The 13087-nt window shown below is 39.4% G+C and overlaps 2 protein-coding genes across 2 annotated transcripts; both read right to left on the bottom strand.

Moving 5' to 3' along the window:
- Nucleotides 1–4471: 4471 nt before the first annotated feature.
- On the bottom strand, nt 4472–5697 carry LOC141102340 (olfactory receptor 2A12-like). The gene has a single exon (XM_073591297.1). The coding sequence runs from the start codon at nt 5695–5697 to the stop codon at nt 4756–4758; it is 942 nt and encodes a 313-aa protein (XP_073447398.1). The 3' UTR covers nt 4472–4755.
- Nucleotides 5698–11554: 5857 nt separating this feature from the next.
- Nucleotides 11555–12496, bottom strand: LOC141102339 (olfactory receptor 5V1-like). Its single transcript, XM_073591296.1, has one exon. It carries the CDS (start codon nt 12494–12496, stop codon nt 11555–11557), a length of 942 nt encoding a protein of 313 aa, XP_073447397.1.
- Between the last annotated feature and the right edge of the window lie 591 nt (nt 12497–13087).

Here is a 13087-nt window from a genome sequence, read left to right as displayed (position 1 = left end):
CCCCCCCCATGCACATCTTTGGTCTAGGCGAATGACGTGAACTGATATACATGTCACATATCCCAGGAAGCAAAATCTTCCATTCACAAAGGAGGAGGGGGGGGGGTGGTGGGCCTAGCGGCGTGTCATTGAGAGGCCTGTTGGCTGAACTCGGGAATATCTGGCAGCCTCCTGACGATGTCACAAAGTGCACTGGATGAAGACAAGAGGATTCTATAGGAAAAACCCAGAACCACTTGGTAGGTGAGTAACCAAACTTTGCAGAACCTGCAACAAGGTAAGCAAGGCTTTAAAAGAAATCGGGGGGGGGGTTGTCGTTGGGCCTAGCGGCGTGTCATCGAGAGGCCCGTTGGCTGAACCAGGAAGATCTGGCAGCCTCCTGACGATGTCACAAAGTGCACTGGATGAAGACAAGAGGATTCTATAGGAAAAACCCAGAACCACTTGGTAGGTGAGTATCCAAACTATCCAAATTGGTACTTATCAATGGGAAACCTGAGCCTGGGACAATGCAACACAACTGCTTTGATGAGATTAACTTCACATCAGAAGCCCCCTTCACATCAGAGTCCTCCCTATACATGAGAGCCCCCACACCACAGAATAGTCACCCCTGGACAGGGTAGCACAGTGGTGTAGTGGGTAGCACTCTCGCCTAGCAATAAAAAGGGTCACTGGTTCGAATCCCAACCACAACCCTGCCTGGAGGTTGCATGTTCTCCCTGTGCCTGCGTGGGTTTCCTCCAAGTACGCCGGTTTTCTCCCACACTCCAAAGACATGCTGGTAGGTTAATTTGCTTCTGTCCAAAATTGTCTCTAGTATATGAATGTGAGTTGGGGACCTTGGATTGTGGGCTCCTTGAGGGTAGGGTGCGATGTATGTGTGGAGCGCTTCATAAATTGACGGCACTATATGGGTACCTTAAATAAATAGGGATAATTGTAGACATGCACCCACACTCGGGTTGAACTGGATGGACTGGTGTCTTTATTCAACCTTACTATCTATGTATCTATACATAAGTCCCCATCACAACAGAGCCCTGCAATCACACAGTCTCCTCTTCACATCAGAGCTCTACCCTTAGCCTCCATCAGGGGTGAAGGAAGTCTGGCAGGTTTCCATTTTCTCCTAAATGGGGGAGGGGGTATTCCATGACACCTGCCCTGTATCAGAGTCATGCTTTACAATGGTGCAGGTTGGATGCCCGCCATCCCTATAGCAATGAATGGCTCCATATGTCCCGGTTGTGGAGCGTCATTGGTTGTTATGGTGCTGGCGGCTGGCTGATCCAGGGAAAACTGGGCCCTGTCACTTGTGGCGCACCATAAAAACTCAGAGGGCACCCTGGTTGGGAAAGACTGGCTCAAAGAATGGTTTGTTTTCAACAGCAGACTGAAGCTGACATACACAGATCGAATTTTGGCCAATTCAGCAGGGACCAGTCAAATTGCAATCAATGTATGGCCATACCCACTTGACAAAAGATGATTGTTTGTTCAAACTTTTCTCGATCACTGACCACTACCGATCGGTGCCGATATCTGAATACAATGTCCAAGGTTGGGGGGGGGGGTGGGAGGGGTTCCTCAGGCTGGATAAAAACAATTTAACAGTGTGTGCCCTGTGAAACCGACCAAAGTGGATTGATATCAGATTTCATCAACTGCTGGATCTGGTGGATGTGATGGTCACAGCATAATCCAGCCTAGGAGCCAACTTCTAAACTGTTGGGTTAAATTACCTTTCAGACTTTTCTCTCAGAAGCTCTGGAGAGTTTTCTGCAGTGTCTCAGTTGCCTCGTACAAAGGATATCTGGTGTTCAGAGCGAAAGGCTCAAAAAAAGTTTTGTAAAGTCCAGAAAAACATTGAACTAAAAATAATTTTCAGTAACAGCCAAAAACAAGACCATAATAGAGGCAATGCTTGCTCTCAGCTACATTTTCCAATTGGCTTATTCCACACGTTATATGAGGATCTCCACAGGCCAGACTAGCTCGTTTACCTCTCCCGACTGTACACACTTAGGATGCCCTTTAGGCAAGGATCATTAGTGGGGATATGGTTGGTCTTTAGCCACTTAAGGGCCGAGCCTCTTTCTGAGATTTGTTGTTTACAAGTTAAAATCATTTTTTTTTTGCTAGAAAATTTACTTAGAACCCCCAAACGTTATACTTTTTTTCCCCTAACACCCTAGAGAATAAAATGGCGATCGTTGCAATACTTTCTGTCACACCGTATTTGCGCAGTAGTCTTTTTTTGGGAAAAATACACATTTTTTAATTAAAAAATAAGACAACAGTAAAGTTAAGGCAAATTTTTTTTATATTGTGAAAGATAATGTTACACCGAGTAAATTTATACCCAACATGTCACTCTTCATAATTGCGCCCGCTTATGGAATGGCGACAAACTTTTACCCTTAAAAATCTCCATAGGCGACATTTAAAAAATTCTGCAGGTTGCATGTTTTTAGTTACAGAGGAGGTCTAGGGCTAGAATTATTGCTCTCTCTCTACCAATCGCGGCGATACCTCACATGTGTGGTTTGAACACTGTTTTCATATGCGGGTGCTACTCGCGTATGAGTTCGCTTCTGCATGCGAGCTCGGCGGGACGGGGAGCGTTTAAAATTTTTTTTTTTTCTTATTTATTTCAACTTTTATTTTTTATTTTTATATTGTTCTTAAAAAAAAAAAAGTGTCACTTTTATTCCTATTACAAGGAATGTAAACATCCCTCGTAATAGAAAAAAGCATGACAGGACCTCTTAAATACGAGATCTGGGGGTCAAAAAGACCTCACATCTCATATTTACACTAAAATTCAATAAAAAAAATTGTCATTTGAAAACAATTAAATAAAAAAATGGCTCTTTAAGAGCTATGGGCGGAAGTGACGTTTTGACGTCACTTCCGCCCTGCAGTGGTATGGAGATGGGTGGGGGCCATCTTCCCTTTACTCGTCTCCATACCCAGCCAGCAGAAGGATCCAATCGCCTCCGCCGCTGCCGACGGCTCCAGTAAGCGGCGGAGGGCACCAGAGCGCGGAGGGAGGGAGGGGGCCTCTCCCGTCGCCGGTAAAAGTGATCCGCTGCAGAGACCACTATTATGGAAAACCGGACTGCCGGCCGAAGAAGAGGATACCGGGGTTATGGCAGCTAGCTTCTGCTATAAAAAAGATATCCCTCTTCAAAGTTAGGACAAATATCGGCGTACGGTGGTCCGGAAGTGGTTAAAGATTTTTCTTTTGTATTTTTTTTATTCTTATTTTTATATATATATATGTTCTGTATACAGTATCTCACAAAAGTAAGTACACCCCATCAGTCCCCTCAACATAACTCAACACACAGCCATTAATGTCTAAACCGCTGGTAACAAAAGTCAGTACACCCCTAAGTGAAAATCTCCAAATTGGGCCCAAAGTGTCAATATTTTGTGTGGCCACCATTATTTTCCAGCATTGCCTTAACCCTCTTGGGCATGGAGGTCACCAGAGCTTCACAGGTTGTCACTGGAGTCCTCTTCCCCTCCCCCATGACGACATCAGGGAGCTGGTGGAAGTTAGAGACCTTGCGCTCCTCCACATTCCGTTTGAGGATGTCCCACAGATGATCAATAGGGTTTAGGTCTGGAGACATGCTTGGCCAGTCCATCACCTTTACCCTCAGCTTCTTTAGCAAGGTAGTGGTCATCTTGGAGGTGTGTTTGGGGTCGCTATCATGTTGGAATACTGTCCTACTGTGAGATACTGTATATTTTTTTCATAGTGTTGGTAGGGTTACCTGGTCTCTGGTGACATCACCATAGATGTCATGGACAGATTTTATTCTATGTAAATTTCTTGAGATATTGAACTTCTGTGTATGTAATGAGATGGCTATGTGCTGAACTTTACTGTTCTTGTATGAATTACTCTGTTTATTCAATCTACTTGTTTTTTTTTTTTTTGCTAGATCATAGAATTGTGACGTTGAAGACAATTGTTGAATGTCCTAGGCCTGAGGAAGCAAAATATCTATGAAACGCGTTAACAATATTGGGCGAATATGAATACAGTCCACAACATTCTGCGCAGAAATTTTAGGAATACACTTTTTATATTTTTTTGGGCCTGTTTCAGGCTTGTTTTTAGCTCTATGTATATAAAAAAAAAATTAAAATTTTATTGTATTAAATTTTGTTATATTTTCCTGGTGGCACGTCCTTTAATTTCCTTACTTTTTTTCTACTCGTTAGCAATGACTGGATGATGTCCTCAGGAAAAAATGTTATGAACATTTATAGGATGGTTTGAGGACTTCACTGACCACATTTTAGCTGTTGTATCTCATTTCTTTTATTAGTTAATCTTTTATTATTTATAAGAAATTACAAAATGTTGAGCCAGGAAGTATCCAATTGCTTTTAGGGATCATTTTTGTTTGTTTGGAGCAAATTTCCTTTTCTGGCCTTCATCTCTATCAACTGCATGTTTAAAGTTCTCAGGTTCTGAATTGTTTTTTAAATTTTATTTACGTATTTCTTTATGTATGGGTGAGCCTGATGGACAGGGTTCTTTTTTTTCAACCTAATTATGTAACATTAGGCTGCACGTTTTTCTTTTTTCTGTAGCCTATTTGTAGCTGGTTCTCTATACGTAAAACTGTGAGCCCTTAACATTTCACATTTAAATAAGAAGTTATTGAAACCCCTAGTCAACTCAACATTGAAAAAAAAAATACAAAAGTGCCACATTTCCCAAAATTACTTTCAACTTAACCCCTTTATCGACTTTATATGACATAAAAACCTCATGAGTGCCTCCATAAGGTCCTTGTTCCTCAGGCTGTAGATCAGAGGATTCAGCAATGGGTTAATGAGGGCAGATATGACTGAAAACAGTTTGTTTGAATTGTACATATCGCTGGAGGAGGGAACAAAGTAAATGAAAATTAAGGAGCCAAATAAGATGGAGACCACGGTGAGGTGTGATGAACAGGTGGAGAATGCTTTCATCTTTCCCTTCTTGGTACGGATTCTGAGGATGGTACTGAAAATACGGAAATAGGGAAGAAAGGTCAAAAGAATGACTCCTAACCCAAGACTGGCACCTGCTACGAATATGACCATTATGTTTATGAAGGGGTCAGTACATGTAATTTTAAACAAGTGTGGAAGGTCACAAAAAAAGTTGTGGATGGAAGTTGGGCCACAGAAGGACAACCTGAGCAAAAAAAGAGTATGAATCAAAGACAGGGAACATCCTGCAACCCAGACCAGAGAGGCCATACGAGTGCAGGCCTTCCAAGACATAATTAGTTGGTAATGTAGGGGGTGGCAGATGGCGATGTAGCGGTCATAGGACATAGTTGAGAGTAAGAAGAGTTCTGAGCTAGTAAAGTAGAGAAAGAAGAAAACTTGAGCTATACAGGCAGGGATAGATATTGATCGTTTTTTTGTGACCAAATCAAAGAGCATCCTTGGTGCAGTCGATGTGGAATAGGACATGTCCAGAAAAGCCAAATTGGCAAGAAAAAAATACATTGGGTTGTGCAGATGGTAGTCAGTGAGGACCAAGAAAAATATAAGAAGGTTTGTGATAAGAGTCATCAGATAGATCAGGAAGAAGAATACAAAAAGTAAATTCATGGTTGGTGGATGGTCTGATAGACCCACAAGAGTAAGAACGGTAACCTTTGTGAGATTCCTCATATTATTTATTCCTTCTCAGTGTAATGTTATCAATCTGAGGAATTGTTATTAGGAAAACATGTACGGAGTGTGCGCACATTATGCTCAGATTTCCATGTAGACTTGTTATCCAGATAATGACTTATATAGATATAAAATGTTGGCATTCCCACTGGGCAGTCTGCCGTGTTGTAATAAAACAAAGCTTTAAGTCTCGTTAAATGTCTCTTAAGATTTAATTTAAAACACCTTTGTCACCTGAGATTCTCTTTATATAAATAAGTTTACAGTTAATAAAATATCCCCTGCATTAAAAATCTTCTGAAATTCTACTTTTTAGCTATTGTCTATTTACCGATGTAATTCCAATACTTTAAAATGAAGCCAATCACTTACAAATAGCAAATATCTGTTTTTTAAAGGCACCAAAAAAAAAAAAAATCAAAACAAAAGTAAATCTTTTATGTCCAAAAAAGCCGGACTAGTTGAAAATGTGATATAAACAATTCAATTACCATCAATCCAACGGTGAGGCAATTAATGAGATTAAAAAAAAATACTGAATTGTACAAAGTCCACGTGAAGAAAAATACTAAAAAAAAAGATCCTCATCAGCAAAAAATTATCTTTAAAGTTCCGACACCAACATAAATGGGAGCTCCTTAAGTGACACCCACCACCTCAGGTAACAGGGGCGCTGACCGGATCTTATGGGCCTTCTATTGCTAGAAAGATCAACCAAGCTTCGGTGGTAACCGTCGATGGGGCGAGGCCGCGTGCTGACATCACTGCGTCCCTACTGACCCTGGGAGCGCGGGTGAACTGTTTCCATTTTTTTTGCCCAGCAAAGATTATTTTACCAGGCGATTTTTACACAAGAATCATGTAAATGCAATCTAAATATTTGAATAAAGAGTTTACAGTGCCTTGAAAAGGTATTCATACCCCTTAAAAAGTTCCACATTTTGTCATGTTACAACCAAAAACATAAATGTATTTTATTTGGATTTTATGTGATAGTCCAACACAAAGTGGTACATAATTGTGAAGTGGAAAGAAAATGATAAATGATACAAATAAATATGTGAAAAGTGTGGGGGGGGGGCATTTGTATGGCGCCCCCCGGAGTCAATACTTTGTAGAACCCCCTTTCTCTACAAGTCTTTTTGGGGATGTCTCTACCAGCTTTGCACATCTAGAGAGGGACATTTTTGCCCATTCTTCTTTGTAAAATATCTCAAGCTCTGTCAGATTGGATGGAGAGCGTCTGTGAACAGCAATTTTCAATCTTGCCACAGATTCTCAATGTGATTTACAGTGCCTTGCGAAAGTATTCACCCCCTTGCTTTTTACCTATTTTGTTACATTACAGCCTTTAGTTCAATATTTTTTTAATCTGAATTATATGTGATGATCAGAACACAATAGTCTAAGTTGGTGAAGTAAAATTAGAAAAATATATACATAAAACTATTTTTCAGAAATAAAAAACTGATAATTGGCATGTGCGTATGTATTCACCCCCTTTGTTATGAAGCCCATAAAAAGCTCCGGTGCCACCAATTATCTTCAGAAGTCACATAATTAGTGAAATGATGTCCACCTGTGTGCAATCTAAGTGTCACATGATCTGTCATTACATATACACATGAAGACCAAGAAACTCTCAAAACAAGTAAGGGACAATGTTATTGAGAAGTACAAGTCAGGGTTAGGTTATAAAAAAATATCCAAATCTTTGATGATCCCTAGGAGCACCATCAAATCTATCATAACCAAATGGAAAGATCATGGCACAACAGCAAACCTGCCAAGAGACGACCGCACACCAAAACTCATGGATCGGGCAAGGAGGGCATTAATCAGAGAGGAGCACAGAGACCTAAGGTAACCCTGGAGGAGCTGCAGAGTTCCACAGCAGAGACTGGAATATCTGTACATAGGACCACAATAAGCCGTACGCTCCATAGAGTTGGGCTTTATGGCAGAGTGGCCAGAAGAAAGACATTACTTTCAGCAAAAAACAAAATGGCATGTTTTGAGTTTGGGAGAAGGCATGTGGGAGACTCCCAAAATGTATGGAGGAAGATGCTCTGGTCTGATGAGACTGAAATTGAAATTTTTGGCCATCAATGAAAACGCTATGTCTGGCACAAACCCAACACATCACATCACCCAAAGTACACCATCCCCACCGTGAAACATGGTGGTGGCAGCATCATGCTGTGGGGATGTTTTTCAGCAGTCGGGACTGGGAAACTGGTCAGAGTTGAGGGAAAGATCGATGGTGCTAAATACAGGGATATTCTTGAGCAAAACCTGTACCACTCTGATCACCATGGATGCATCCCCCCTTATGCTGGGATATGATCTCCATGTATAAATACATAAGTGGTCCATAACTCAACACCATAACTCGGTGTTGAGTTTTTCACTTTAAGGTCATCACAGAGGACAAGAGGGAACTCTTTAAATCAGGAGGAAAGCCTTTCCGTAATTGGAGGATATTTCATCTCCAATTATGGAAAGGTATCTTCACAGTAAGAGCTGTGAAAATACGGAATAGACTTCCTCCAGAAGGGGGATCTGACCAGCTCAGTAGATTGCTTTAAAAAAGGCCTGGATTATTTTCTAAATGTACAGAATATAACTGGGTACTGACATTTATAGGTAAAGTTGATCCAGGAAATATCCGATTGCCTCTCTGGAGATCAGGAAATAATTTCCCCTACTGGAGAAAATTGGATCATGCTTTGCTGGAGTTTTTTTTTTGCCTTCCTCTGGATCAACTGTGGGTGAAGGATTGTGTATATAGAATTGTACATTTTTTCCCCTTTTTATTGTTTGAACTGGATGGACTTGTGTCTTTTTTCATCCGGACTAACTAATGTAACTGTGCCAATGCCACAAAAAATTTCAAGATGTCATCAGGCATATTGTAACCGGCCATTTTTGTTGCATTGGCGCAGTAAAGGCTTCTTTCTGGCAACTAGACCATACGGATCATTTTTGTTTAAGTATCATCATATTGTGCTCCTTGAAACAACCACTCCGTCTTTTTCCAGAGCAGAAATTTTTCTTTGTATCCTGAACAATTCTTTTGGCAGTTGTGGCTGCAATCTTTCTTGGTCTACCTGACCTTGGCTTGCTATCAAGAGATCCCCAAATTTTCCACTTCTTAATAAGTGATTGAACAGTACTGACTGGCAAATTTAAGGCTTTGGATATCCTTTTATATCATTTTTCACCTTTATAAAGTTCCCTTACCTTGTTACGCAGGTCTTTTGAAGTTCTTTTCTGGCTCAGTATCTAGCCTGCTTAGTGCATCCACATGAGAGATAACAAACTCATTGACTATTTATACACAGACACTAATTGCAAAGTAAAAAAGCCACAGATGCGGGACATTTCCTTTTAATTGGCATTGTACCCCGTGTGTGTCACCTTCTGTGTCTGTACCAAAGCCAAGCATTCGGGGGGGGGGGGGAGGGGGGAAACTTTATATCAGGGCCATTTGGGGGATTTATGTTATTATTAAAAAGGAGCCAAACAACTCTATGATAATAAATGGCTTCATATGATTTCTATCCTTAAATAAAAGAGATTTTTTGGCATGATCAGTCATATTTTCCATATCGATGCCAAAATTTCACCATTTCTACAAGGGGATGCAAACTTTTGATCACAACTGTTTAACAAACAACAAGATGTTGATCCATGAAGTATACATGGATATATATATATATATATTGCCCTTGGAGATCAGGAAAACATTTCTTGTTTGTTTGAGCAAATTGCTTTTTGTTTGCCTTCATCTATTATTCTATAGAGGCATCACAAGGGGTGGTGGAAGGTGCAACATCCAAACATGCATGAATTTAGTATAAATGTTACCAATAGTAACACGGATTTTTAGGTCACCATAGAAACAATTTGGTTAGCATACGAATAAATTTTTTTTACCCAAATGTATTTAAACATAATATAGCAAAATGTAATTTGCACAAATTTTAAGAACATCTAAAACCTATAAAAACAGAGGACTTCTGACTTCCTATTACCCATGCCACTATGATATTGTTCATTAAAAAAGGCAAATATCAGCAAAACAGGCTTGAAGTCTTCAATTCATAATCCATGTAACTCAACGCGTTTCACAACAGTAGGTTGCTTCATCAGGAGTATAATACTGTAAAAAGGAGTAAGAGAGCCTACAATAGATACAAACAGTATGAGACAAATATAGTATTGATCAACAGTAGTCATGTCCATATATATATATATATATATATATATACATATATATATATATATATATATATATTAATACCCAAAAGTGTATCAATGACTGCAACAGTATAGAAGTCTGATAGGAGTGTAGCACAGCAGAGATGGCTCACTAGGTCAACCTGGGGTGTTAAGCCCCCACCTAACCTCAGTGCGGACCACTGGAGCAAAACAGGCCAATGGCCAATTGCGGACACAACTAAAAACAGAAAATCATAGAACCCAAGATGGAGAAATGAAACAAGTTAAGTACCCCAAAAAAAGGGCTCAAAATAGGAAAACACAATAAATGCTTATAAAAATAAGGTACATATAACCAAAACAGCAAATACAAACCCTGGCAGCCAAAGGAGAAGATATAATGAAAAAATACAGACATACCACATGACACAAAATTCACTTCCCAGAAGTCTGCCTTAAGATACAAGTCAGATTTCAGGCATCCCCTGCAACAAAAATGTCACTTTTGGAGAGACACTTTTAATAGGAACACGTCTAAAGGGATGCAGGCCCAGCAGAATTCCTCATAAGTGCCCTGCAGCTGCACAGCTGACAGTTAATTATGAAACCCCTCCCATTAGACCCCTCAGTACAGAGGCACAGACAAACACATCTGGATTTCTTCAGAATAACAAAAGGTAGGAATCTACAATAAACTTTGTTATAATCCTTGCAATGTACAGAGATCACCCAGAGGGGAATGTTTTTTTTTCTCAACAAAAGTGGAGTCACTCTTTAAATAAACTTGTGTAAAAAAAAAATATTCAGTATTTGTATGTTAACCAAATTGTTTCCGTGGTGCCTGTTTATTGGTAAAATGTATTCTTTATTTCTGCCTTCATCTCTTTTTTTTTTTTTCAAAATCCAGTAATCTTTATTACAAAAATTTTTCTTACATCAATACATCAAACACATTTCACATTCATATTGTCCATATACAGCAAAAATACACATTACATAAAATAACCCCCCAAGCAAAAAAAAAAAAACCTCAAATCAAGTAGCCCCCTCATCTCCCCCTCCTCTTCCTCCTCCCCTCCCTGACCTCCCCCCTTCAAAAGGTCCGACCCCCCCATCTCCCATCTCTGACCAGCCGGCTGGTATCCCCCCCTCCATCCTATGACAACTCACATTTCAAGGCCCAAGACCTCCAAACAGCTTTTCCAAATAGCCTAAAACTTCCCTCGACAAATTTCTATGTAGAAATGTAAATTTCTCTTTTATTTGCGTTCTCCATTCCTCCGCTGTCGGTGGATAAGTGGAGATCAATTTCTGAGCAATTAATTTATGTGCCTGGAACAAACTTCTCGCTATTGTATCCTTCATCTCTATCAACTGCAGGTTTAGGGTTCTCAGGTTGCAAAGTTGTTTTATTTTTATTTTATTTATTTTTGTCTTTTCGGTGAGCCCCAATGCACATGTGTCTTTTCAACCTAATTTGTAATATTAGGCTGAAAATGTTTTTTCTGTTAGTTGACCATTTGTAGCTGGTTCTCTCTAAGTATAACCACGAGCCCTTAACATTTCACAAAGAAACCCCAAGTCAACTGAACACTGAAAAAAAAACTTGCCAAATTTTCCAATATTATTTTCAGCTTAACCCCTTTATTAACTTTATGTAATAATGGGACCTCATGAGTGCCTCCATGAGATCTTTGTTCCTCAGGCTGTAGATCAGAGGATTCAGCAAGGGGTTAATGAGGGCAGATATGACTGAAAACATTTTGTTTAAATTGAACATATTGCTGGAAGTGGGAACCAAGTAAATAAAAATTAAAGATCCATAAAAGATGAAGACCACGGTGAGGTGTGATGTGCAGGTGGAGAATGCTTTCTTCTTCCCAGTCTTGCTACGGATTCTGAGAATGGTCCTGAAAATATAGACATAGGGAAGAAAGGTCAAAAGAAAGGCTCCCAATCCAAGACTAGCACCTGTTAAGAATACGGCCACCAAGTTTTCGAAGGGGTCAGTACATGTAATTTGAAACAAGTGTGGAACGTCACAAAAGAAGTTGTAGATGGAAGTTGGTCCACAGAAGGACAACCTGAGCAAATATAAAGTATGAACCAAAGAGAGAGAACATCCTGCAACCCAGACCGACAAGGCCATATTAGAACATACTCTCCAAGACATATATAGTTTGTAATGTAGAGGGTGACAGATGGCAATGTACCGGTCATAGGACATAACTGAGAGCAAGAAGAGTTCTGAGCTAGTAAAATAGGCATAGAAGAAGACTTGGGCTATACAGGCAGAAAGGGCAATTGATCTGCTTTTGGTGACCAAGTCAAAGAGCATCCTTGGTGCAGTCACCGTTGAATAAGACATGTCTAGAAAGGCCAAATTGCCAAGAAAAAAATACATTGGTGTGTGCAAATGATGATCGGTAAGAACCAGTAAAAAAATAAGAAGGTTTATGATAAGAGTCATCAAGTAGATTGGGAGGAAGAATACAAAAAGTCCATTCATGGTTGGTGGATGGTCTGATAGACCCACAAGAGTAAGAACGGTAACCTTTGTGAGATTCAGCATATTATTTATTGATTTACAGTGAAATTTTATCAATCTGAGGAATTGTTAATAGGAAAACATGTACGGAGTGAGCGCTCATTATGTTCAGATTTCCATGTAGACTTGTTATCCAGATAATGACTTATATAGATATAAAATGTTGACATTCCCACAGGGCAGTTTGCCGTGTGATAACAATAGAAAGCTTTAAGTCTTGTTAAATGTCTCTTTGGATTTAATTTAAAACATCATACCACTTGAGATTCTCTTTATATAAATAGGTTTACAGTTAATAAAATATCATCTGAATAAAAATTTACTGAAATTATTATTATTATTTTTTATTGGCCAAAGTAAGTACAAAACACTTTAAAATGAAACCAAGCACTCACAAATAGTAAAAACCTGCATTTTTAAAAGGCACCAAAAAAAGTATCAAAACAAAAATAAAACTTTAAATATATATTATAACTCCTTAAAAACAATGTGCATATACAAAAATAACCTAGGTAGCGCCATGGTCATACAGGTAAACCACAATGAAATACATGTACATGGATATTGTAGGTGAAGAAGACCCCAATGCATTACAATTCTGACATGACTCTTTAT

The sequence above is a fragment of the Aquarana catesbeiana genome, linkage group LG07, assembly GCF_042186555.1.
Source record: "Aquarana catesbeiana isolate 2022-GZ linkage group LG07, ASM4218655v1, whole genome shotgun sequence".
Lineage (NCBI taxonomy): Eukaryota > Metazoa > Chordata > Amphibia > Anura > Ranidae > Aquarana > Aquarana catesbeiana.
The sequence above is the reverse complement of the archived record's forward strand: the minus strand, read 5'-3'. Positions and strand labels throughout refer to the sequence as shown.

What these genes read in the sequence shown, in the direction of transcription:
- LOC141102339 (XM_073591296.1), bottom strand. Translation starts at nt 12,496, where the DNA reads ATGCTGAATCTCACAAAGGTTACCGTTCTTACTCTTGTGGGTCTATCA.
- LOC141102340 (XM_073591297.1), bottom strand. Translation starts at nt 5,697, where the DNA reads ATGAGGAATCTCACAAAGGTTACCGTTCTTACTCTTGTGGGTCTATCA.